The following is a 24,581-nucleotide window of genomic DNA, read 5'->3' on the forward strand; positions in this document are numbered from 1 at the left end:
CAGTACCTGCCCTGTTGTTTCCTCTCCCAGGGATGCTGTAGACCAGAGTGAGGTCTCCCCTCAGTCTCCTCCTGGCTGAACAGACCAGGTGACCTCAGATGTTCCTCATCGGCCTTCTCCAGACCCTTCAACATCCTCACGGCCCTCCTCTGGCTGTTCTCTAATAGATGAATGTCATATGGTGGCACCCAGAACTGCCCTCAGCACTTGAGGTGAGGCCTCTTCAGAGCAGAGCAGAGCAGGACAATCCCCTCCCTTGCCCAGCTGGTGATGCTGTCCCTGATGCCCCCAGAACACACTTGGCCCTCCTGGCTGCCAGGGCACTGCTGGCTCATGTTCAACTTGAACCCCAGAACCCCAGGGCCCTTTCCATGGCACTGCTCTCCAGCCTCTCATTCCCCAGTCTGTCTGTACAGCCAGGGCTGCCCCATCCCGGTGCAGAATTTGGCACCAGCCCTTGTGGAACTTCATACAGCTGGTGATCACCCGTCTTTCTAATTTCTTAAAGTCTCTCTGCCCTCAAGGGAGTCAACAGCTCCTCCAAATTTAGTATGATCAACAAACTTAGTATTCCTTTCCGACCTTTGTCCAAGTCATGTGTGAAGATGTGAAAGAGCAGAGGGCCCAGGATGGAGCCCTGTGGAACTCCCTAGTGACAGGTGCCCAGTCTGATACCACCCTGTCCACTGTAACCCTTTGTGCCTGACCCATGAGCCAGTTCTCACCCATCCCAGGATGTGTTTGTCCAGCTGTGAGCTGGGCATTTTGTCCAGAAGGATACAGAGAGCTAGCAATGAAAGCTTTACTGAAATACAAAAAGATCACATCAATTGGCTTCCCTTGATCAACTGTTGTGTGCTATCTTGTCATAAAAGGAAATCAGGTTCAATAAGCAGGACTTTCCCACTCATGAAGCCATGCTGGCTGTGACCAGTGACTGCTCTAATTTCTATGTCCCTTGCTTCTCTGTTACCATGGACTGCCCAGCTGCAGCCAGGGAAACCGGGGAGATAGTATAGTATGGAACAGAAGAACTTAAAAACGAGGCCCTTTCCCTTAGCTGAGATGGAAGTGCAGCTTTATTTCTTGGGGTCCTGCAGAGAAGAAGAGCAGGAGGAAAAGAGGAAGAATATTGATAAGCGCCTCTTTTTGAAGGCAGGGGGAAGAGGGTGGATTACATTCACACAGCCAATAAGGGGAACTGGGGAGAAAGAGATATGGGAAAGAAGCTTACAGTTCTACATTTTCGGGGGTACATTCTTTGGGTCATACCATTTTTTCTAAATGCATTACATCAAATAATTGTCCTCCAGTTGTTTCTCAGTACTTCCCAGAATAATCTTTTCCATGATTTTACGGGGGCACTGAAGTGAGACTGACAGGCCTGTGTTTTCTGGCATCCTTCTTGCCCTTCTTGAAAACCAGGACATTTGTTAGCTTCCAGTCAGAAAGAACCTCTCCAGATTCCCAAGACTGCACAAAAATCATTGAGAGAGGTTTTGCAACAACATCACTCAACTCTTTTATGATTCTCTGATGAATCCTATCAGACCCCATAGATTTGTAGGGATCCAGTTGGAGCACCAAGTCCCACACAAGCTCAGGGCTAGCTGGGAGCTGATCATTCTCACAGTTGTGATCCCCCAGCTCAGGGCACTGAGATTCCCTTGGTCCATCATATTATTCCTTGTTACTGGAAGAATCAAGGAAATCAGTATCTGTACTCCTGATCCTTCAGACTCCCAATTGTCCCAAGTATCTGAAGACTCTTTTGATGGCCCTCAGACTTCTTGGTTGTCTCTGACAGTTTGAACAACCAATAGCAGATAGTGATCAAATAGCCTTACTAGATTGGAGAGCCATCCAGTAACATCGCTTATCTGAGCCCCTGGGAGCCAACAGACTTCCCTGTGCATTGGGTCCAACTGCATATTGGGCCCTCTGTTTTCCTTAGAAGGGAGTCTCCTATTAAAACTACCCCTCTTTTTCTCTTAAAAGACGTGGTTGTGATGTGGAGTGCAGTGGTGGTGTTTTACAAGGCTCAACTATTCCAGAAGGATCTTCATCCACCTCATCCATTGTCTTGACTTCTAGTTCCAGGGCACCTGTTGTAGCAGGTGCTAATCCTAATTGTTTTCAGGAGGAAGAACCTTCCTCCTGGTACATGCAGTGACCTTCGTCCAGCCTTCATCTTCAACATACCTTTGGCTAATTACCTTGCAGGATTCTGACTCCATCAGCTTCTCCACTACCACGGAGGTTTGAGACTCCTGAGAGTCTTGAGAGTGTAGCATCTCTGTAAATAACTGGTCAATCTCACTCATTCACTCAAATACTACATAACTTGTTCACTTCTTCCTCTGCTCCTTTACCTGGTGACACATCTCTTCAGCCTTCTGCGAAAGAACTGTTTGTTGGCCCAGTCTGAGAGACACTTCTGGCAGTCCATGACCTGGAGAGATACATCTATCATCAGCAGGTCTGGCTGGCCTGAGGCCTCTGACATGGCTGGGTCAGGGACTCCAGCAGCTGCTGATGCAGCAACACCACAACTGAAACTTATGCTAATATTAGCTTACACTAATGAGACTGGGGCTGAAAGGATCTTTTCAGGGCTCTTCTCTACCAGATACTGAGTCTGTTTATCTGCCTCTATTGATGCCCTCTAGATGGCCAAAGGAGCCCTTCCTGGTCATCCTGCTGTGCCATGTTCCTGTTCACTGCTCTCTTGGGTTACTCAGGGTCCTTAGAGCTGATTAAATCTGCCACACTGTTCCTGGCAAAGAGACTGCCGAGGGTTTCTGGGTCCACATGAGGCTTGGGGCTGCTGCTCAAGTGTTGCTGAGCTCGGGAATACCATGATGCCAGCATGATCTAACCCTCACCCCCAAACCTACCCAGACACTTCTGCTGCCTCACTGAATCACTTGTTTAGTCGACAAATTGCAAGGCAGCAAACATTACAAGCATAAACCCTGGCTTTCAGTTTGATAAAACACTTTCTCTACTAGTTCTTGGATTTCTCTTCCCTCTCTGTAGGGGAAAGTAATTTTAAGCACCCAGTAAGTCTTGTCCCTCTGACAGGGGAGGAGGTCAAGATACCCCAGCAGAAATGTACTTTCCTGCTCCTTTCGTGTCGAGCCATGGGCCCACTCCTGCCCTGCAGCATGGCTGCTTATCCCCCACCCGCTCCTTTACTGCAGCTGGCACACACCTGCCTGCTGCGCCAACAGGCCTGACACTCACAGTTGTTTTAGCTGGCAGAACCCCACCACTCCCTCCTGCTGCAGTTCCTGACATGGTGTCCTGTCTTGCCAGGTGAGCTCCAGAACTGGCATGGAGAGGAGCATGCAGCAGAGCAGCCTGGCAGGCAGTGAGATGTTGAGCAAGTACAGCGTCACCCTCATGCGCAAAATAGAATTGTCCTAAAGGGCAGCTTTGTAAGGCCCGGGAATCAAATCAGCAACTCTGGCACCACCTATGGCCTTCCTGCACTGGCTCACTATGGCCCTTCTATGAGCTGTTTTCTATGAGCCGTTTCATCTCACTGCAACAGAAGAGAACAAAACAGCAAAGAAGGCCTGGGGTGGTGGTGGTGGTGTTACTGTTCTTAGATCAGCTCATGGGAGGGTCTGAAGAGCAAATGCAGCTTTAAGAGCAAGGAAAAAGGGACAAATGAGCAGCAGCACACACCCACACACCCATCCACTCCTTTCCTGCTCTCCTCCTCCCAGAGTGCTATGGGAGCTGCATAGGGAACCACAGACCCTACACCAGGAATACAAGTGCCCTTGACATCCAGCTTCCTCCACAGATCAAGAGATCTCAATAACCTCATAGAGAGCTGGGGAGAAGAGTCAGCTCAGGAGAGCAGGAATCCTCAGAGTCATGGAGCATGGTCACGCCCTTCAGCAGACTGGTGATCACTGCTCTGATCCCTTACCAAGCAGTGAAGACAACAAAGAATGTCACTAGAAGTTGCCCTGAGCATCACCATAAAACATGCTGAGCCATGATGCCACTATCCTTGAGCTTTACTGGTTAACTCCTGCCGAAATAGCCAGGCTTCTCTGGCAGTGAACAACTCACAAATGTGACAGGCAAGGTTCAGGCCTGGAAGCAGACCATGCAGACACCACAAAGCTTTGCATTCTGAAAAGATGATGCCCCAGCAGCTAAGCAGGGGACCGTGGCTGCCCCAATCACTATCCAATTTGTAAAAGCACAGCATTTCTCAACTCCTCCTCTCTCATGAGCTTATGCCAACCACAAATTCATTGGGAGGCTTGCTTGAACCTTTGCAGTGAATACTGGTTTCATCTTTCTGAAAGCAGTTTGCAGACAGCAGCAAAAACTAATGTGGGAATAGCTGGCCCTGTTTATACCAGCAACTGATTAATGAAGTCCTCTTGCAGAATAAAAGCAATAGAAGTTGCCACATGCCAGGAAACTTTCAGGGAATCACTGGAATCAGGACCGGATGAGGCTTCAAGGCACACAGGTTTCCTCCCAACCCACAACAGACACAGCTGAAGCAAGTGGCTCAAGACGGCCTCAAGACGACAGTGCACTGTGCAGGCACAGCTGAGGGGCCCATCAGCATGGCTCCAAAATGGGCTTCATACAAGATTAGGACAAATGCCAACTTCAAGAAAACCAGAAAAAGACCTAGTAACTGTGAACTATGAGGATTAGCATTATATATTATTATACAGTTCAAGAGGAAAGTTATTCTTATAAGCTGTGCCCATTTTAAACAGAGGAAATGAAATGGAAAAATACTGCGACAGTCCCAGTTACAGACAACTGCGCAATCTAGTAGATTAAATGGTATGTCCAGAAATTAGGTTTTAATATTATGATCTACCTCATGGACAGGTGAACACCAATATGTAGAAATATCAACAACAGCAGACAGCTGAGAACCTAATGATGCAAATGGTTAAATCTTCATCTGTGCATCAAATGCAGACTATTTTAAGAGAAATTCAAGCCTACAGCTTTTCTCTCTGGATGGTAAAACTACAGCTCCCCCTTACAAAAATGATGATGAAGTACATACTGAAACAATGTACATATTTTATTGACACAGACTTCTTCAGTTTTGAATCTATTAATTCAGCTGACAATAGTGTAGTAATTTGAAAAAAGTTCTTCTCCTTGCTTGATGTCTCTGAGAGTGACAAGAACTACACACCTCAAGTGGCTGTAAAAGAAGAAGAAAAACATGTGAAAGCGAACAGTTACATTTTCCTTTGAATTGTTTTCAATTCTTCATTTCAAGAAGCTAAAGCAGTGGCCTCGCCTAGATTAGAGTAATATGCACAATGCAGGGCAGGGAACATGGAAAAACAACACTTGAAGACAGACAGCAAATATAAGCAAAACCAATATAATTACCAAAACCCCACCACCTATGTGAGTATGCAAAAAATGTTTCCACTCAATTGTTCCACACAATCATTCAGAGCAGAAAAGAATTAGTCAAGACTGCAAGAGACACATTTACTCAGACAGGAGCAGAAGCTACAGCAAAGTTCATGCAGCAGAAGCCACTCCTGTGGACACGCCTGTCCGTAGGTGCCAGCTGGCTTAAGTGTCTCTCCTAAGACCCACCACCACCCAGGAACACAGCACCTAACTGCACCAGAAACCTGCTGCCATCTGCAGCAACAGGTCAATTATCACAGAACCACTAGGTTGGAAGAGACCTTTAAGACCATCGAGTCCAACCCATGCCCCAGCACCTCAACTAAACCATGGCACCAAGTTTTTTCAGTTTTTCATCCAGTCTTTCTTTAAACACATCCAGGGATGGTGACTCCATCATCTCCCTGGGCAGACAATTCCAGTACTTTATCACTCTTTCCGTACAAAACTTCTTCCTAATATCCAACCTGTATTTCCCTTTCCCTGTATTTCAGCTAAAGACTGTGTCCTCTCATTCTGTCAGTTGTTGTCTGGAGAAAGAGACCAACCCCCATCCAACCACAACCACCTTTCAGGCAGTTGTAGAGTGATAAGGTCACCTCTGAGTCTCCTTTTCTCCAGGCTAAACACCTCGAGCTCTCTCAGCCAGCTGAAATCAGGGGCTGACAGGCAGTTTATCACTGAAGAAATGTAGAAACCCACCCCTCTAAAATTTGTTTTAGTAAACGACCATGCCTTAAAGCTGAAGTATGTTCTCTAGGAAGTATGCTCTCTAGGAAGGAGAGTACATGCTTTGGTGATACTGGTGAGCCAGGAAGTGAAAAACAGCATCAACCCAAGTCTCAACTATTAAAAGTTTAGGGGGAGGCCAGTTTGAAAAATACAAAATAAGGTAAGTTAAGTGTTGAGAACTCCTTCATAAGATACAAAAATGTCTAGAAACCAGATAATCTATGTTGTTAGCATCGTATACATCAGCACTGAAACAAGTACCTAGAAGCAGATGGGATCTTCCATCTGGGGCTGTACACTGGGAGAAATGATGATCAGAAGATGGTATTTTCTTGGACAGATTCCAAGCAAGAGCAAAATTGCCCCTTCCTGAAGCAGTCCCATAGTTTATGGGCTTTTGCGCTTCAAGTACAACATCCAGGCTTCCTGAGAATTTAGTCCTATTGCTTATTTTATTAGCATTACCTAATTATCTGCAGATTCCAAGTGCATCTTTAACCTTGACTCAACAAACTCCAAGTTTAATCAGAAAAGCCGCTTTTCCAGTATGAACTGTAACTTTCTCCAGTGAAATTTCAGAGTACTTAAATAACTCTAGAATTACATTCAAAGTTCAGATGATCTGCTCTAAAATTCTTATACATCCTTGAAATGTATTTCCAAGTGCTCCAATTTCTGAAAAAAGGTGTACTTTCAAGTCATAACCAGTATGTTGTAATTTTACTAATTATACTGTAACTGTAAGTCTATGTCTTTATATTGCATAGTATTTCACTTGTCTCAATACAATTTTAAGTTTCTTCTTGCAAATTCATCTGCTTATTTGTCACCTAATCAGAAGACATGGAGAAGAGAGTAAGAAGCCTAAATTCTGAATTTTCTCAGAAGGGCTTTAGTCAAGGCTGAAACAGATTTGAGATATATACTGAAAAGCCTCAGCACTGTAAGACAAAGTACAACTAGTGCTTTATGGGCTTCAGAAGAATTGCACTATAGTGCAACAACTGCTTGTAAAACTTGTCTTCAGAGCTGATTTCATTTATGAAAATGTGGAAAAAGTAATAAAGAGCCTTGTAATTAAAATTAGTCTATTCAGAGAGGTAACTCTCCCATACAATTGCACACATTTGTGTAACTCATCTTCACATGATTTGTTATTTTTCAACCATGTTTTTCTTTTCTTTACACATGCAATATGCCTTGTATCAGAGAAAACTATGAGCTCTTTCATTTGCTGCCAACCTCTCTATGTCATGGCTGTAGACGATGTTTGGAAGATACTGTTTCAGTTCTACTGGAAAATGTCCTGGCACATCAAACTCTTGATAACACACATTTGCTGCTTTTTCTAGGAATAAAAAAAAAAGTTATTAGGTAGGATTTTGAGATATGTAAAAACATCAAAAGTACTGCTACAGAAGAACCAGATGCTTCATCAAGCCTGAAAACCATTCCGCTGTTGGGAGGTATTGCACTCCTCCAAAGGACTATTTTGAACTACACAAGAGGTACGCATCAATGCTTTGCCCAGTTACCAACATGGCTACAAAGAGGAACAACTTCCTTAGTGCCTGGTGTAGCTTACAGAACTGCTAAATGTGCCAAATACACAGTGTTTGCTTTTACAATTTAAAAAAAAAAAAAAAAAAAAAATATTTTTGCCTGGTGGCAGAACATGTCAGAAACACAGGCTGGGAGAAAATCACCACTTACATTGACATGAAGACTGGAAGAAACAGCTTTATGGGACAGCCCTGTATCTCTGTGCCAGCCCTTGGTTTGCTCCTCCAGCAACCTTTCTGAATGCTGCTTGGAGGGGAATCTTTAGTGTAATGCAGGCTACGAATGCCGCTTAGAAGCTGAGTATCAATTCAACTTTCTGTACAGTACAACTGTTCCCATGAATTACTTAAGATCAACAGTGACACAGAATAAGTAGTTCCCTCTTCAGCTCCAAGAAATGAGATTAAAACAACAGTTCCTTAGATTTGTGCATATATTTAAGGAAGTCTAAAAAAGGTCTTACAGTTCAAAGTGAGCCGTGATAAAATCTTACAGTACATGTCACTATGTGTAGTTTTGTCATGAAGCCTCCTCGAACCATACTGGGAAACTTGATCTGCAACTCTCTACTGTCTTAGTCTGCTGATACTTTGCCAGATATCCTTTCCCACATCTCACTTTTGGGGTGTATGCCTTTCATTCTACATACCAGGATGGAAACTGGGGCATCAGTGAGAAAACTTTTGTTTTTGTGTGTTTGAAGTGTTGCTGCACAGAAGGATTCTAACACTCAGCTGTGACAAAAAGCCTCAGAAATGTTTTACTCCCTAAGTGCCTGTTTTAAACAGTACTACTGCACGCCAAGATCAATTACCTATTTTCTGTTACCTTCAAAATAATTTATATCCATAAAGCCAAACTCATACTTGAAAAATTTACCTGGCAACTTACCATGTGAGCAGTTGTTGACATACTGTCCCACTGCCAGTGGGTTTTGCGGGGTGGCTGTGAGCCAGCTCTCATCACTCATTTGCAAAGGGCCGAGTTGATCTCTTCTGCTGCAAGACCTGAAATGCCCAACAGTGTTAGCATGGATCATGCCTCCTTTGCCTAATAGGTTATCTTTCTCTGTAGGAACAGCCACAGTCACTACATAAAGTTATAGCTGCCCAACCCATCTGGGGTGGAGGACATGTGCATAGACCAATACCTCTCACTGCTCTGTGGTGTCCTTCAGACTCTGGTGGAAGCACCTGCAGAAAACCACCACACACTCTTCCACAAATCAACATCTAATACTACCATTACAGAAGTGTCAACACCTTTCACTCATCTCTAAAAATGCAAAGATTTATTACAATATTAGTTTTAAACTCATTCCAGAAATTAAAATCTGGTTTTAGTTAGTATTAATATTCAAACTAGGTATTATTTTATATAATTGTCTTAGTTCTTTTCACATCACATTTAAACACAAATTGCAACAAATTATATTTTAAGGTAAATCGACCAGTTAGCTGTGTCAGGGGAAGTTCAGACTGGACATTATGAAAAGATTCTTCACTGAGAGGGTGGCCAGTCACAGGGCTCCTCTGGGGAATGGTCACAGCACCAAGTCTGCCACAGTTCAAGGAGCATGTGCATGATGCTCTTAGTGATACAGTTCAGTTTCAGGTACCTCCACAAGGAACAGGGAGTTTGACTTAGTAAAGTAAGCAGGTTTGAGTAACAGCTCAGAAACATTTCAATACTTTTACACTACATCCTGCTCTGGTAGAACTATTTTCTGTACAGGAAAGTATCTACATCAATATGCATCTCACTGGTCCTACAGATGAAGACACAAGTACATGCTGGGTCACATCCAGCATCTCTCACTCTTGTGCTGTTCACATTATGAGCAACGCACAGATGGACGACAATCATGTACAATTCAGGGTAAGAAACGGGGAACTGAGTAGTATTCCTGTTTTAAATCAGATGAGTGACGATCCTCTATTTATTTTGCTTACCTGTACACTGATCTTGACAGTCCTTTATCATTCCCATCAATAAGGACACCATCAATGCACCTAAAAATAAAGGGATTGCCAAGGGACTGGAAAAAGATGGGCTCATGCTTTCTGTATACTGTACCTGTTGCAAGACAGATATTATTTCAGAAGTAAGTTAACTGCCAGAATGGGCTTTCAGTCCCCTCCACACAGAAACTCAAAGCGCAGGCAGCGGGTGGAAGTCCCCTCTCACTTAGTGACACTGACATCTGGAAACCTACAAGCTTTCAGACAACTTTCTGGGATGTAAAAAATCCCCTCTCAACTAAATGAGCTGATACAGTCCAAAGAGAAAGATCTCACAAGAAATCATAGAAGGCCTGAACTGAGTATCTTTGGGAGAGGTAGATAAAGCCCCACAGCCAGCTAGTGCACTTCAGAGATTAAAACATCCCATGGTATTCGTTCAGGAAAACACACTTTAAGATACTAAGCTGTTTTATTAGTACTGAGTCAGGACTCTGAAAAACACACACAGATTCAGCAAAGAATCTGAAACCTATCTCTGCATTACCCCAGGGATTTTATTAGGTCCAGGAGATGGAAAATGACAAACCAAGAAAAAATTATTTCAGCACACTGTTTCCCAAATCTAAGGAAAGGATTTAACCTGCCACGACTTCAAAGCACAAGAAAGCAACAGCTGACTGGTTTGCCACTTTTCATGAAATTGCTGTACTGCATCCCTCACACCCACTACATCTTCAGCACCTCTCTGCAGAAATCATGCACTGCAGTCTCACAAGAAGCCAGGCAAAGGCCACAGGCAAGCTGGAGTCCCTTTACACAAGGTTCCATCTCCAGACCAGCAGGTTCCTTCTCTACCCTGAAAAGTCATTTCAGTAGCCAATCCTCTTGTTTTGCTGTAAGAGCTGTTACAGGGGACTCTGCATGAGCCTATGCTCACATCTAGTATCTGCCTGAAATTTGAATTAAGCTGCAAAAGTAGTAGGCTCTCTTGCTGTCACTTGACAATTAGTCAGTTCATGAGTAATTAATGGCAATGGCCAGGCACTCCAAAAAACACACTCCACTGCCCAGTGAATGCTTGGGCTGCTCCAATCCTGCACTGCTGGCAGAAGACAGAGGCCACGGGAGATGATTTTGCTGGCAGATGAAACAGAAAAAAACCCAAAGCAACTCAGCAGAGCTGCTAGCTTGGCCATACTGACAGAATTACAAACCTTTTTAAGAAATGTATGCAAATACAGTTCCAAGAAATCAGGAATAGAGAAGTATTGATTCCTCCAAACATACCTCATGGAATAAAGCTCTGCTAAATGAAGGTTTTATTTTCATTCTCCATTTTTTACTTCTGTACTTTGAAGAATCTCATGCAATTGTCTACTAACCTCAGTGGAGATCTCAAAACCTCATTTTTCAGATCCTGAACCAAAACAGAAACCCCAAGGAATTAAACTGTACTGCTGATCTACTTTAAATTTCTCCCTTGCATTTACATTTCAAGAATCTGGAACAAGCAGCTGCTGGAAAACCAGGCTTTAAGTACTAAAATTTTTTTATAAACAAAATTATCCTTCCCAATTGTTTTTTTGTATTTCCAAAATAACTCTTGGCAGTTTATAAATATTCTCATGCAGCCTAACTAGTGATTTTGTTAAGGAATGACAGAAAAAAACCCCATAAAATAAAAATTAGTGTATATCTCTGGCATTCCATGATCAGGTGGTTAGAAGTCCCATCTAACTTAATCAAAAATAAGAACATTCCATTACCAGGATACATAGACACAACTGTCCCTTTCGGTACAAAGCCTCTGGTAACAAAGACTCCAGTTCCAGCAGACACCAGGGAACTCCGGTCTCTGCTAACAGTGAACCCAAGTGTGTTAAACAAAACTTCCTCAGGACTAAATAGGTGCTGACTCTGATGGTTACAAGAATTTACTTTTGACCGCTTCTGCTCCACAGTAAGTAATTCCAGATATTGACACTTGACTTCTGGAAGTAAGGCCAGAATATCTGCTTGTCTACTGAAGTCATTTATGAACAGAGCTTTAAATGTTTTGAGTAGTGTTTCAAAGACGTCTTCATCAGCAATAATTTTGTCTTGACAGTTGTCAGGAACATATCGAAGGGTCCTGTAAAGAAAATAAAATACTTAAAAATTAGAAACATATATTACTTTCTTTTCTAAATAGAGAGGAGACACTTTGCAACACCAGTAACTTTGATACACTGTTGTTTTAGATAACCACAAGCTGTATTCAGCTTGTTCTAGCTAAAGCCACTGTTCGTAACACTAAAAAAGACTGCTTAGTTAAAACCAGTAACTATTCTACTATAAATCATCTCTGTGTATTTACCATGAGCAGGTTAAATCCTACTGAGCTCAGTGAAAACAGCACTGAAAATGAAACATAATTATCATGTTTATTAAAAAAAATAAAATACAAAGAGTTCATTACACTTCAAATGAGGCGAGACAAATATTGCACAGGCAAGGAAAGTTTAAATTTATTACTTATTTTAATTTTGTTACTTATAACCATGTCATAATAATTTAAATTCAAACACTACTTCTACAATTAAAATAGGGCATACACGTTACCAACAAGAAATCATCTATCTATCTATCTATCTATCTATCTATCTATCTATCTATCTATCTATCAATCAATCACATTAAACACCATTTTAAAGTATCTAAGAATTTCATGCCAGCCAAGGGGCGACCAATGCTGAAGCACTTCTGAATAACAAACCCGAGTGAGCTCCTGCGGCACAGCAGACCAACCCGGCGAGGGGCAGCGGGGTCTAGGCTGGTGCCCGGAACCTTTCCCCGCGCCTCACCTGCGCTGGCGGCGGAGGTTGAGGGCGAGCCAGGGCACGAAGCGGTACTTGTAGGAGCCCCAGCGCCGCCGCAGCTCCCGCAGCATGGCCGCCTCTCCCTCCCGGCCCCGGCACAACCCACCCCGGCGAGCCGCGCCCGCGCGAACTGGGATAACCAATCAGCGCTCCGGACACACGCCGGCGCGTTTGTGTTCTGAGCTGCCATTGGCTGCGAGCGGCCGGCGGGGCGCCGAGAGGCAGCCGGGCTGTGAGGGGGGAGCGGCCAGGGCCGAGGGTCAGGCCCTCGCGCTCCGCGGTAACGACGCGCAATACCCATAACTGCAGGTGCCGGGAATGAAAACGCATGGCTCCTGGGTGCACACGTACAGACCTAAATACACACACTTCTCTCGGAGCAATGTTACACTGCACCTTCTGTGTTGTACTGAACAATCCAAAAAGACAAGATCAGATTTAAGGGTGGTTTAAAAATTACCTAGAAGCGGATATTTAAGACTACTCCTAACACTGTTAGATCACCTCTCCAAAATCATCCAGTGCCTGTTTCTAGCGATGCTAAGGACTGTTAGTACCTCAGATGGTCACAGAACGAATTAGGTCGGAAAAGGCCCCTCAGACCGCGTCCAACCTTCGATGAAACCCCACTGTATCATTGTTCAATCTTCCCTTAAACATCTACGGGGACAGTGACTCCAATACCTCCCTGGGTGGGGAGGCCAGCCAGGGCCAGCCCATTCCAATGTTTAATCACCCTCCCTCTGAGGAAATCCCTCCTAATAACCAACCTGAACCTCCTGCACGGCAGCTGAAGGCCACGTCCTCACGTCCTGTTGCCTGGGAGAAGAGGCCAACCCGCACCTGGCTCCAACCTCCTTTCAGGCAGGTCACATCTGAACTTCTTTTTCTCCAAGCTGAGACTATCCCCAACCCTCAGCTGCTCCTCTTAAGATTTGTCCTCCAGAGTTGTGATCCATGTCATAAAAAGAGTGGCTCAGTTACAGACATGAGACCTGTTACACTTCTGTCCACACTTTTAACTAGTATTTGACTGTGATAACAGAGACATGAGTTGTACTTTGTAGCATCATAAGCTTCTGTAGATTTAAAGGTGCTTCCCACTGACTGATGTACACCAAGCAGCAGCATTAAAGTATATTAATGAAGATTGAAGGGATATACTACAAATCACGAGCATTTACAAACAGGGCCATAAGCCATTTTGGTGCCACATTCTACCATCACTTATCTCTAAGGTAATTAAAAAAAAAAAAAAATCTAGTGAGGAAAACAATCACTCAGCAATTGGTCTTCAAAAATTAGCAATGGTCCCCAAGTAATTCTCTACAAACACTACAGGTGTAAAGATAAGGGTACTGTTATCGTTGGCCACTGTTGTCCTTTGCCTGCTTGGATACTTAGTTTCATAAAACTTTTATCTGTGGATGCTACTCCTTACCTGCAGCTCAGCTGAACACTGCCAATGAACTGGGAAAGTAAGAACATGTATGCATGTATTTTACTTTGGAAAGCAGCTAAAAATATATGAAGCACTTGAGAATTGGTTTTTGAGTAAACAGAGAAATCAGACCTCAAAACAGTCAAAGGGCTTACACTGCCTCCTCTGGACCTGAAATTTTGTCAAGGGTTTGGGAATTTGAGACAGGCCCGCCAAAGCAATGTAACTATCAGAATTAATTTCCCGTCTCAGAACTTTACAAACACTTAAAAGCTGTGTCCATAGTCACTTCAATTCTACTGCTGGCTTGATCATCTTTTTCAAGAACAGGAGCTGAGCGATGGGCTATTGTGAACTGAAGAAATTGAGGAAAAATGCAGCAAAAGGCACAGTGGCTACCAGGAAGGTGCTTCCCTGACATCTCCTGGCCTTCCTCGGTAATTACAGGGAAGAAAGATCTCACTTCAGTACTTTCAACTCTGGTTTCCGCAGCCGTGTGCTATAAACAGAAAACAACACACATGTCCACCACACAACAACACATGCATATTGTGGCTCTTAAAAGTAAGGCAGTCACAGCATGATTCAGGTCATTAAGGAAGACTAAGGAATGAGTGAAAAATTACTAAGGGAAGTAGAGAGCTTTGGGAGGTGGGCTGTCAGGTCACAACAGTCACACACACAAGCTGCCCAGTTTCCTGTGATGAAATGACATACGTGAGCCTTTGTGACACTCTAACAGGTCCTGGAGGCATTCCTTAGCCTCGAGTGAGAACTTGCAAAAACACCATTAGACTTTAACCTATGACCAGTATGCAGAAATGTAATTTTATTCCCACCAGAGAAGTCACACCAGGCAAAGAGCTTTGCCCTGTGGAAGAACTGAACATGCCCTGAGCACATACTTGTGGTTCCCCAAGTAGGCGTCTTTGAAATTTACTGCCATCTGCTGGGCATCAGTGATCTCTGCCATCCCTTGTTCCTGAAAAGGAGGCTGCAACATCACAACACAGTACTGCAGGATTCAGAACTTCTGTAGTAAATCAGATAAAAAAACACTATAACCCATTTATCTCCTACTTAATCCTTGCCATGTATTTTCTAACATTTCAGGTAGTACATTTTCCTGATTTGAGAAATCAGATACTGCAATTTATTTGAAGATTTCTGCTGCCAGTTTTTTCTGGTGAATTGATGTATCTATCAGCAGAAAGGCTCATGCCTAAAGAAAATAATAAAAAGTGCAGTCCTTCGAAAAACAGAATTTATAGTTACAAGAAAATCTATAGTTGAAATCTGTTTCCATAAAAAAAATATGAATTTTTAAAATTTCAAAAATATTTGGAGAAAAGACAAGAACCGAAACAAACCCTAGTGTTGCAATATATGGAATGCCTGATTAAGAAAAGGCTTATGTTTGCTATTAAAATCTCAAGCAACAGAATAATTTCAGCAGAAACATAAACCAAGAGATTAACTTCCAACAGACACTTTGACGGCTCTAGAACTGACTTAACCAGCCCACCTGACTAGCTAATTGCTACATTTGCAATAATGCAAAATTTAAACAATGCTTGTCTTAAAGGCATAATCAAATGAGGTTCATATATAACAATGCTGTCATAAGAGAAGTTTCTTCCTTTATCATTGATTAAAGAAAAGAAATTAGTCTTTATTGCCGCCCTTTATCTAAGCACTTTATTAATTCACCCAAGATATATATATATAGGCCATATATATTCACTTGTGTAATTTAATATTGGAAACTAATATTCACTTACTTGTGTAATTTAATATTGGAAACTAACTCTTGATATATCAAGTGTATGAAATGGTGTATAAACAGTAAACTGTAACAGAAATATTTTATTTTCATCAGTAAAGGAATGAGTTTGTCTTACAGTAAGCAAAGGACCAAGTTTGTTCAAAAACTTTTATTTACTATGAAGACAAAAAACACCAAAATACGTACAAATTATACTATATAAAATTGGTTCAATGGGGTAAAAATTTTTAATTAAAATATCTTGATATTTTTAAAATAACAAAGGATACAATGAAGCCAAATTTCTTAACCCAGAGATTTCTGTAAAATTTGCTTGCACAGTAAGGTGCTAATAGAAGTTAGCCCTTAAGCCCTGGAAGTCTTAGGAATCAGTCACATAGCAAATATAATTTCATTGTGAAAGTGAACTTTGGTAAAAGAAACTCTATAGGACACCTGAGGTAGTAGAAACTGGAATAAACAGCAGTAGACGTTATTTACAACTTAAGTACCAAATAACATTAAGAACACAAAAAAAATAATTACACAATACAATTTTCAGTCCAGCTTTGATCCAAAGAAAATAAGAATATTACATCACATCTCCATTTTAAAAAACACAATTACCAGCAAGCCGAGGGAAATGCAAACTCAAACAAATGCATTTGGACACCTAAGAGGCAGTTTGAGTTTGAAATGTGGTAGGTATGGTGATCTACATAGTAATACTGATTAGCTGAGGTTCATCAGTTTATACAGTTTACATTTCTGCCAGAAACAGTATTAATCTGACAACTGATCTTCCAGTACATGAATTGGCAAGAGTGCATCCTTTAAAGCTTGCACATAAGAAAGACTTGGAAACAATCTTATTAGAATGAAAAATTCTAAAGTGGTCAAAAAAAAAAAAAATCAAGTACAAAACAGAGCTACCAAACTTCACATTTCGGTATTATTTTTTTAACTCTTCAAAGTCTGCCAATCTTCAAAAACAAAGGAATGTAAAATTTCCAAAAGAAACACGTTCACAACTAATGACATGTTTTTTTTTTCTTTTATTAGTATGAGCACTATCATTCATGTAAACTTATCTTTAAGATGTCTTGCTTCCAATTTGTATTTTACACTTTTAAGGTACTATAGCTTATTTAGTTTGTCCTGAGTCTTTGAAAATAACCAATTCTATTTGAGTCCAACAATCCAACTGGCTTCTGAAGAGTTATAACATGAACAGTATTTCTTTTCAAAATGGATTAAACACAATCATTATTAGATTAAAAAAGATCCCCATTTTTAAAAAAGCAAAAGAAAAAGCTGCCATTTTCCTTCAGAATTACATGCATCAGAATCTAAAAACCTGCCTTTAAAATAATTTTAAAAACCTGTTTAAAAAAAACCCCACACCTCCTAAAAACTGACAAGTTTTGCACTACAGGTGAAGCCTTACTTCACATTTTACTTTATCTTGATCTTCAAGTCCAAGTTTGTTTCTTGTTAAAATAAATACCTTTCTTATGGTAATATTTTTAACAATTTTCAAATTAAATTATCACTAATGGCTACAGTAAATAGATGATGTATGGCAGAAGGAAAACAGCAGGTAAAACTTGTTATCAGTAGAGAATGTAACCTCAGTTCTTTACACAAAGAATGAGATTTGCTCATTTGGCACCTGCTCACGCTGAAGTACATGCCAAAGTCTCCCATAAAATCTTTAAATGGGAGCTGGGTTTGGGGGGCCTTTGACATGAAACTTCTCTACACAATTTGCCAGAAGAAACTGCTATATGAAAAAAAAGGCTCAACAACTTCTAGCATGGTTCAGACTAAGTTGCTTTATACAGAACAATCTTGTTTATTAAATAATCTATACTATCAGAGCCTTCAACATATCCTTGTTGAAGGTGGCATTTTATCCCAGATTTCCAGCAAATCTGGTTTTAAAACTCTTGTATCAGGAAAATATTCCATGACACAGCTTGCATCTTTTTTTCTAAAGACTATTTTAAAATATCCCCTTTTCATGAAAGTTAAAAATACAAAGAAAACAAACTTTGATTTCAAAAGAAATTACATGGCCAGCAGTAAATGCACAATGAACCATGAGTGCCTGCTCTTACTTTAATAGGAAGGCAAATACTTTTTTTAAAGTTTTCATCAATATTTGGATTTGTTACTCAGAGAACATCATGTAATTACAAGGGACAGATACAGAATGTCCTTTTAACCAGTACTGAAAACTTACTAATTGCAGAGCATATACATGTGAAATTGAACAGTGATTGCTATATTAAAATAGATCTTGAGCCTCTCAGCTTCTAATACTGCTGAAAAAGTGCTCTAAATAAAATAAAAATCACTTACCTGCTAAATAATCATGCAGATTTAAGGAAAAATGTCTTTATGTTAACATAGAGCCAGATGTTTGAAAAGGCACAGTTTACAAATCTCTGCATGAGTTGTCAAATATTGCATACTGAGTTTAGGTAAAGATCTTGATTTGTCAATCACATACTAAGGTAGGGTCCTCCACTGGCCTTATGCTTTTGATGTATCTATCATTGAGGCCAGCAGAATAATATAATTTGCTGCATTTTACTGCACTGCAAGACAGTTATTGTATATTCAGTAGCATTTTCTTCAGTATTTCAGCCTTACACACAAGTAGCTACCATGTAGTACGGAAGACTGGGTGTTTCAGCAGCTCCCTTGAAGGGGGTCTGTCCTGAGGTTGAAGTTCTAAACACCGAAGAGTCACATCTTTCAAGCCTGGAGACAGATGTGTAGGGATTGATGGAGCAGTAGTTGCACTAGCAATCTGAGCAAGGGGAAATAACTTTTTAGAAGTCAGTGATTAAGCCCCCTTTCTACCCCAAAAACATTCTACAAACTGTTTTCAGCTGATGAGTTAAATATCTGAACTTTTCTCTATTCAGCATGTTTCTTAATGCAGTTTGAAGATTACATTACTACTTCTAGTTTATTGTCCTTATACCTATTGCTTTTTAGTTTGACCCCCTCCTGATACTTTTCTTGAAAAGTTCTTCTCACAGCAAGATCCTGCAGTGATCATCTCTAAGCCACAAGGAAAAGCTCCTACAGCACACATATGGACATTCTTCAGTCTACTAGCTGCCTTCACTGCTAGCTGACATGATTCACCACAGAGAGAGACTAAGCTGAGTGAAGTTTCACTACAAGTTAAGCTGAGTGTGCACTGCCTTTACTGTATTTCTGCTACTACCCCAAAGGTAAATATTTCTCAGAAAGACACAGATCTCTCCCAGCCAAATTAATTGTCATTTTATTGAGATGCATTAAAGCAGGATGACTGGGAATACTAGAGTGGCACCACCAGACTCATAGAGACACAGAGAACCAAGACATCTCTTAGCACAAGTGATTTTACTTAGAACATCTCTGAGTATTACTATACAATGTCGGTTTTCTGCAACACTTCATTTACTTGCAGCAGTAAGTAACTTTCTTCGTTTATGCCTATAGTTCAACTGGACTTTAAGAATTAAATATAACAGATTTTAATAAGAAACATGAATGCCAAGATGAAAGATCTAGCAAAGGAAGGGGCAAAAATCATACATAGCATGCCATAATGGAAAACATCTTTCAGCAAAATCTGCTTGTGGAACACAAGGCTTTTACAAAAGGACTTTCCTCACCGTGAAATATGAATACATACACAAATATGTTTATGTATATTGTTTATTGGTTTATGGTAAAAAAAGTTCAAATCCCAATCTTCTGCCTAATTTAAAATGAACTCTAACACTGTATTTTTATATCTTAGAACAGACATTTCTGAGCAACCTGCTCTAGTGGAAGGTGCCCCAGCACATGGTGGAGAAGGTAGAACTAGATTATCTTTAAGGTCCCAACACACACTGTTCTGAAATTCTATGATTTTGAATATCATGTATGTAGTATCTTTTTTTGGTATCAGTTTGTTCAGGTTTTTTGTTTTGTTTTTTTTAAAGTATGTTTATATTAGTCCTAGTATTGCTTCTGTACTAACAGCTCCAACACAAAAACAAGCTATTGCAACAACCCCTGCTACGTGCACGCTTTTCTAAAATTCACATTGCTATACACAAGATTACTTGGCATCTTTTGTAGTATATTGATAATAACAAAATACCTCACCTTAAATATCAGAGCAAGATGATTGGAGTGTTTCTCTGCGTTCCAAGGAGGTTTAGCACACGCCATTTCTATGACAACACAGCCAACGCTCCACACATCACAGCTCCTTCCATACTGCTGACCTCTCAGGACCTGAACAGACACCAAAAATCAGATTATATGCTTGAAAGTCTCTAAGCTCTAAGTCGTTTAGAAGTAGACCTCAACATATCATCAAACAAATGTATTATGATTAACATTTCAGGCTAAGAGAGTAACCAGTGATGTCAATGCCAGAAGATTTACACAGTTCTAGAGATCTAGTAAATAAAATACTTGTCCAAGCAGCAAGCAAAGTACCTTGCACTGGCGAGCTTTTGAGCAAATGTTTATTTGGGCATTTGTAACAACTTGTGATAACTGCATCTTGTAGCAAACTACTTAAAACAACTTTGACAGCAAGAAAGAAATGTCATTGTTGCCGTGTTGGAATCATTCCTAATCTTTAGAACAAAGGCATTTAAAACACATTTGAAGCATATACAACAATTTTCTGGTTTTTGGCTACATGAATTAGCTTAAAGAGTTCAAACTAATTTTTCGAAATAACTTTAAAAATTGTTTTCTTACCTCTGGTGCCATAAATGCAATAGTTCCCAACAACTGTCCCTGAAACTCCCCAGCACCAGTTCCTTTTGATGCCAACCTGGCTGCAGCTCCAAAATCAGCAATTCTTAATCTATGACCTGTGCTGTCAATTAGTAAATTGGCACCTGTCAACAGCACAATAAAAATACTACTAGTTTGCTTTCTATTAAAGGCAAAAGGATGAACAGACACTGGACACTTTTCCTTCCTGCACTTCAAAATTATTAAACAGTTTGACACGCCCCACCCCAGTATCAAAGAAATCTGAAAATCAAGGATACAGTCTAATAACCTCACTTTCCTGTTATGCCTGAATGATACTGCACACAGCTTGAGGCTGTTTGAAAGATTTCGAGAGGCAATCAAATTTTCAAACACACAGAATTCTGGAACAATGCCTGGAGATGGTATAACGGAAGAAAACGGTGACCTAAAGCCCTGGAGGCTTTCATTGCCTGCAGCTCCTCATGAAATTTAAAGTTATTTCATTATCAAGCAACCCTGAGTTGCTCTAAAGATAATTACAAGCAATTTAAAGTTTTACTATTTCAAAAAGAATTAATAAAGACAAATATTTACCATCAATATGTTCTAAATATATAATATATAATATATATTATATCATATATAATATATATTATATCATATATATTATAGAATATATATTATATAATATATCTATCTCCAGTTCATGGACAGCTACAGTGACATTAAAGGGAAAAGTTCAGTAAGATTGGTATTTCCCAGTAAAGTTTGCATGTTACTCAGGGTACAACTGTATTTATGTTCAATTAGGATGAAGGAAGAAGACTCATAACAATATTTTCACACATTAGAAATCTGGCTTCTTTGCCTTGGTTTGTTCACAGATTTTACTATCATTTCAGTGTAAACACTGACATTAATTTAAGCAGCAGTAGTTTTAAAACTGTATGGCAACTTCCTATCTTATTTTAGCCAGCTGAGAAAGACAGTTTTTCTAAACTGTTAGCACAGATAGCAAATATCCATAAGCTTGCCACAAACATTCTGATTAATTTCAGTAGCAATTTGATTAACTTCAACAATAGAGTTTCTTAAAAATGATCAGACAAACCCAGTAGAAATACCACTCCTGAGATGGTATCTATGGTCTCAGGCCAAAACAAATGCTGCTTTCTGAATACTCCTTCTTAGAAGAATTTATCAGTAATTCTCACCTTTAACATCTCTATGGATTATCTGATTCTCATGGAGGTAAGAAAGGCCACGTAACAGTTGTTCTGTGTAATTAATAATAACCGATTCTTTGAAGGCTCCATATTTACTTAACAAATGAGCAACTGAACCCCCTAAAAGATAAAACAGTACATTCTATCAACACACATTCTGTTACTAGAGTGCAACACTGCATCCTAAAACTGGAACTTGATATTACTAATTCTAATTTCTATTTCTCCTTCCCCTACCCCCAAAAATTGAAATAATTTAATGGGCAAAAAGTGATGTAGGTCATTCCTCAATTACTTTTTAAATGGAATTGCACACATTAAAGACAAAAGTCTTCATGCTTCCTAGTAATTTTGTACTTCCTTAAAAACAACACTTTATCCACACTTCACATTGACATGTACGCAGCAGAACATTAACTATTTTTGAGGCAGTAGGTAAGTGCAACCTCCAGCAAGCATTCCCTCTTAATATCTTATGTTTGTTATCATCCAATACATAGAACTATGCAGACAAGCCCGGAAAAACAGTATCTTCCTCTATTTTCCAAAACTGGTAACAGATTATCAAGATTTTGGATTTCCAATTTGTCTCTGAAAGTACTGTAATACAACCTGGGCTTGAATGAGGTAAACCCAGTTCCTGACATTTAACTATCATTATTATATTTCAGAAAAAAATTACATTTAAGAAGTTTAACACTAAATTTTGAGAATCTTGCTCTACTTCTTGTAATGACATGTTCTTGGGGGCTTTCTATGTTAGCACTCTGACCATAAGTTAGGGTGTTATGCTTTCTTTTACAGCAAATGAGGATGTATAAAGCACCACTTTGTAACTGGACAGCAGCAATATATAATCACATTCATAAAATTAATAAAACTACTTTTCAAAATACAGAGAGATTTTATTGTCCCTGCTCTATACAATTATGAAAAGATTTCAAATTTTTTTACTAGACTACCAGTTAAGAGATCTAAGATTTGAATTAATTTTTCCATTATTATTATTTGAAACTTATTATTATTATTATTATTTGAAACTTATTATTTGAAACTACTTATTATTTGAAACTTACTTTTCAGTTCTTAAATGCCTCTGCATGTCACCTGACACAATTTTTATGAAAAAGTTGGGGACAAAAATAAATGACAGGAATTCCAAACTTTCTAGCAAAGTTATTTTTAATAACAACCTCAAGCTGCACAGATACACTGAAAATGCAACAGTTTGAGAGACAGTCACTTCAGCTGGAAATAAAGCATAGTTTTTAACTTCTCACTTAGAGTGATCTTTCTTCATGGTTTCCAAGTGCTTTCACTGTAGACAGATTTGGTATGGAAAATTCCCAGTCACAGAAGGATGCACCATTAAGAATATTGCTATGACCACTTCAGCTGTTCTGTAAATAGACCTTTATACTGGTTGCCAACACAGCAATGAAAGTATAAATTCACAACCTCACACAATGCAACACTTCCAAATAGTATTTTGACCAGTTGTTTACCTGCCATCCATTCAATGAAAAGGTTATAGTTACTCTTCTCGCATGTAGCACCCAACATTCGAATAATGTTAGGATGGTTCAGATGACTCATCATCCTTATTTCTTCCCTCAGTGCTTCAACCACCTCTTCTTGCTCAGATGATGTATTCCTGACATATGTCACCTGTTTTGAAATATGGTATTCAACCTAAATACAAGTCCTGTAATCACCTTTCAGTACAGCAACAAGAATGGATGGTTTTCATCACCATCTGTAACTTCTATTTTTACCTCCAACCCCATCAGCTGAGAAATATCTCCATGTGAGACAGTCACAAAAAATTAAGAGTGATCTTCTAGGGAACAAACAAAAACTTCTCCAAGTATAGAGTGGGGAAACATCCCTCTTTTTGCCTCTGTTTAAACTAGGAAGAAACTCTTAATTTCCAGATATTGAGGAAAAGGAAGAAAGAAAAGGCATGAGATAGGATCCTGAGTGTCACTTATATAATCTTACTGGTTAAATGATAAATGTTTCATAACTAAAGCTCTTACAGAAATTCAGCTGAGGGGAAACTTGACAGATCAGAAGTCATGGAATTGCAGCCAATCTCAGCTCTGATCCATACTAAATATGACAAAATCACAGAATCACTAGGCTGGAAGAGACCTCCAAGATCATAGAGTCCAACCAATGCCCTAATACCTCAACTAAAAATGATCACCTGGCAGGGAATTTCCCTAGGCATCACAATCACCATTACGTCTCCAAGACCACATGAACAGTCCCACTTTTTCACAAGCAAAAGTTTCGAAGGAGGAATACCTGGTGTATTATATATATATATATTTATGTATACAGTACATTATATAGAATATCTAGTGTGTATATATAAAATATATATACATAAAATAGATATATAAAATATATATATATTATAAAGATATTCTTTCCTTGAGCAATTTCAAAACATTCAATCTATTCCAAAGGTATAAGGTCATTGTAGAACTGGCAAAAGTTATGGGACTAAAATTCCCTCTATTTTGTTACCACTGATTCAGCCCTAGGGCAGCTCTAGTGTGAACAATTTACTCACACCTGAAACCTTCAAAAATCTTGACGGAAGCATGTACCTCTTCTCAGCCACAGTTCTGTATCTATTAATTTATATAGTAAGAATACTTGCCTCCAAATTGCCTTTATTTAGTTAGCAAAGTTGTATCAGAGGAAACAAATATTAAACTATATTTCCTCCATTTAAAGTTAAGGAAAAATATTATTGACAAGTGAGGACAAAGTATTTTAAATAGCCATTTTGCAAATAGGTCATTAATTTGGAATCAA

The 24,581-nt window shown here is 39.8% G+C and overlaps 2 protein-coding genes across 3 annotated transcripts in view; both read right to left on the minus strand.

Moving 5' to 3' along the window:
• Positions 1 to 5,059: 5,059 nt before the first annotated feature.
• On the minus strand, positions 5,060 to 12,636 carry SETD9 (SET domain containing 9). Its single transcript, XM_005532642.3, has 6 exons — positions 12,533 to 12,636; positions 11,456 to 11,820; positions 9,678 to 9,801; positions 8,617 to 8,732; positions 7,405 to 7,510; positions 5,060 to 5,206 (listed from the first exon to the last, which is right to left on the minus strand). Exons 1-6 carry the CDS (start codon positions 12,616 to 12,618, stop codon positions 5,119 to 5,121), a joined length of 885 nt encoding a protein of 294 aa, XP_005532699.1. The 5' UTR covers positions 12,619 to 12,636; the 3' UTR covers positions 5,060 to 5,118.
• A 3,280-nt stretch (positions 12,637 to 15,916) lies between these two features.
• MAP3K1 (mitogen-activated protein kinase kinase kinase 1) overlaps positions 15,917 to 24,581 on the minus strand; it is a 58,748-nt gene continuing 50,083 nt past the window's right edge. For both annotated transcript variants that reach the window (XM_088054430.1, XM_014261182.2), the window contains exons 16-20: positions 23,258 to 23,420; positions 21,741 to 21,872; positions 20,524 to 20,666; positions 19,915 to 20,046; positions 15,917 to 18,571 (exon numbers count right to left, since the gene is read on the minus strand). In XM_088054430.1, the coding sequence (XP_087910556.1) occupies positions 18,422 to 18,571; positions 19,915 to 20,046; positions 20,524 to 20,666; positions 21,741 to 21,872; positions 23,258 to 23,420 (720 nt within the window). In that variant the 3' untranslated portion in view covers positions 15,917 to 18,421. The remainder of the gene's footprint in view (positions 18,572 to 19,914; positions 20,047 to 20,523; positions 20,667 to 21,740; positions 21,873 to 23,257; positions 23,421 to 24,581) is intronic.

Source organism: Pseudopodoces humilis, chromosome 4 (genome assembly GCF_049639895.1).
Source record: "Pseudopodoces humilis isolate 2021_Gansu_Grassland_sample_001 chromosome 4, ASM4963989v1, whole genome shotgun sequence".
NCBI classification, from domain to species: Eukaryota; Metazoa; Chordata; class Aves; order Passeriformes; family Paridae; genus Pseudopodoces; species Pseudopodoces humilis.